This window comes from Aplysia californica, unplaced genomic scaffold (genome assembly GCF_000002075.1).
Source record: "Aplysia californica isolate F4 #8 unplaced genomic scaffold, AplCal3.0 scaffold00181, whole genome shotgun sequence".
NCBI lineage: Eukaryota > Metazoa > Mollusca > Gastropoda > Aplysiida > Aplysiidae > Aplysia > Aplysia californica.
In genome coordinates, this window is record NW_004797451.1 from 669,585 (window position 1) to 670,897 (window position 1,313).

Consider the following 1,313-nt stretch of genomic DNA (forward strand, 5'->3'; position numbering starts at 1 on the left):
TACGGGTAGGGAACGTTAAGTATAGTTATTTTTTCATATTGTTGCCTATACGCTGTTACTTATTGTCGTTGTTTTGTTTTTTCGAGGTTTGGGGGAGGATTTTGAAATGTCCAGCATCCCAAGCTCGAGTAAAAACTTATGGAAGCCTTCCAAAGCATTCCTGCAATCGAGAACGCAGTGGTATAAAAATAAATGACTGCTTTTATGGAAGGGAAGGCATTACTAAAACGCTAAAGTGTCTATCATTATTATTGTTACCTCCCTTGTTTTTTAATTTCCCTGGGGAACTCGCGGTAATGATGCTTCTTCTTGTAAAATAAAATCACCATCAAAAGAAAGAAATTCATTTAACAGACAAACAAACAAAAACCAAATACAAATTAAAGGGAGCAGGCTGTTTTGATCTTGCCCATCGGAAAAATTCGAACTGAGAGTGATACAACAGCCCAGAAGACGTATACAAAGATACTCGATATAAATCTTCTCCACTCTGTGATCGAGCCTACGTTGTTGTTATTGTTGTTGTTATTATTGTTGTTGTTGTTGTTGTTGTTGTTGTTGTTGTTGTTGTTGTTGTTGTTGATGTTGTTGATGTTGTTGTTGTTGTTGTTGTTGTTATTGTTGTGGTTGCTGTTGTTGTCGACGATGATGATGAGGATGATAAAGCAATAGCCAATGTTGCTGCTGCTTTTTTAGTTGCTCTCTTTATCGTCATCTCCTCCTTTCCAAAATCTTTTTGTTTTGTATTTCTTTCATAAATAAACAAATTAACAAACAGATAAACAAATAAACAAATAACAAACATTAATACACAGGCAGGCAAATAAACAAAACAATAAACAGACAACCAAACAAACTAACCAACCAACAAAAAAACAAAACAAGCGTCGCAAGCGATGACGTACGTTTCACTGAGCCGGCCTCCAGGTATCTGGAAGACGAGGTATCCCCAGAAAAAAGAACCAAGGATAAGTCCGGTCAGTGCTTTGCTCCAGTGAAATTCCGTGTCCTGCGGAGAGAAGACCACATGATGTCATTGCCTTAATCAGTTAAGTAGAAAATGTGTTTGAGAGTTGCCCTTGACCAAAGATGCCTTGACTTAGTGGATCGAGAAAAATAATCGGAAGTGATGGAAACGGGTTGGGTGATTATTTTTTGGTGGTGGGTGAGGAGTATGGGGTAAGAAGTACCATACTATCTTCTTCTTCTTTCTTTTTCTTCTCTTTCTTATTTTTCTCCTTTTCTTTGTTTCTTTGTTTCCTTGTTTCTTTCCTCCTCCTCCTCCTCCTCTTTCTCCTCCAACCCCCCCCCTC

General features: G+C 38.1%; 1 protein-coding gene across 1 annotated transcript in view; it reads right to left on the reverse strand.

Moving 5' to 3' along the window:
• LOC101851948 (sialin) overlaps positions 1 to 1,313 on the reverse strand; it is a gene marked incomplete at its 3' end in the record, with an annotated part of 30,388 nt that overhangs the window by 16,935 nt on the left and 12,140 nt on the right. The window contains 1 exon segment of the mRNA XM_013082555.1: positions 906 to 1,009. Within this exon segment, the coding sequence (XP_012938009.1) occupies positions 906 to 1,009 (104 nt within the window).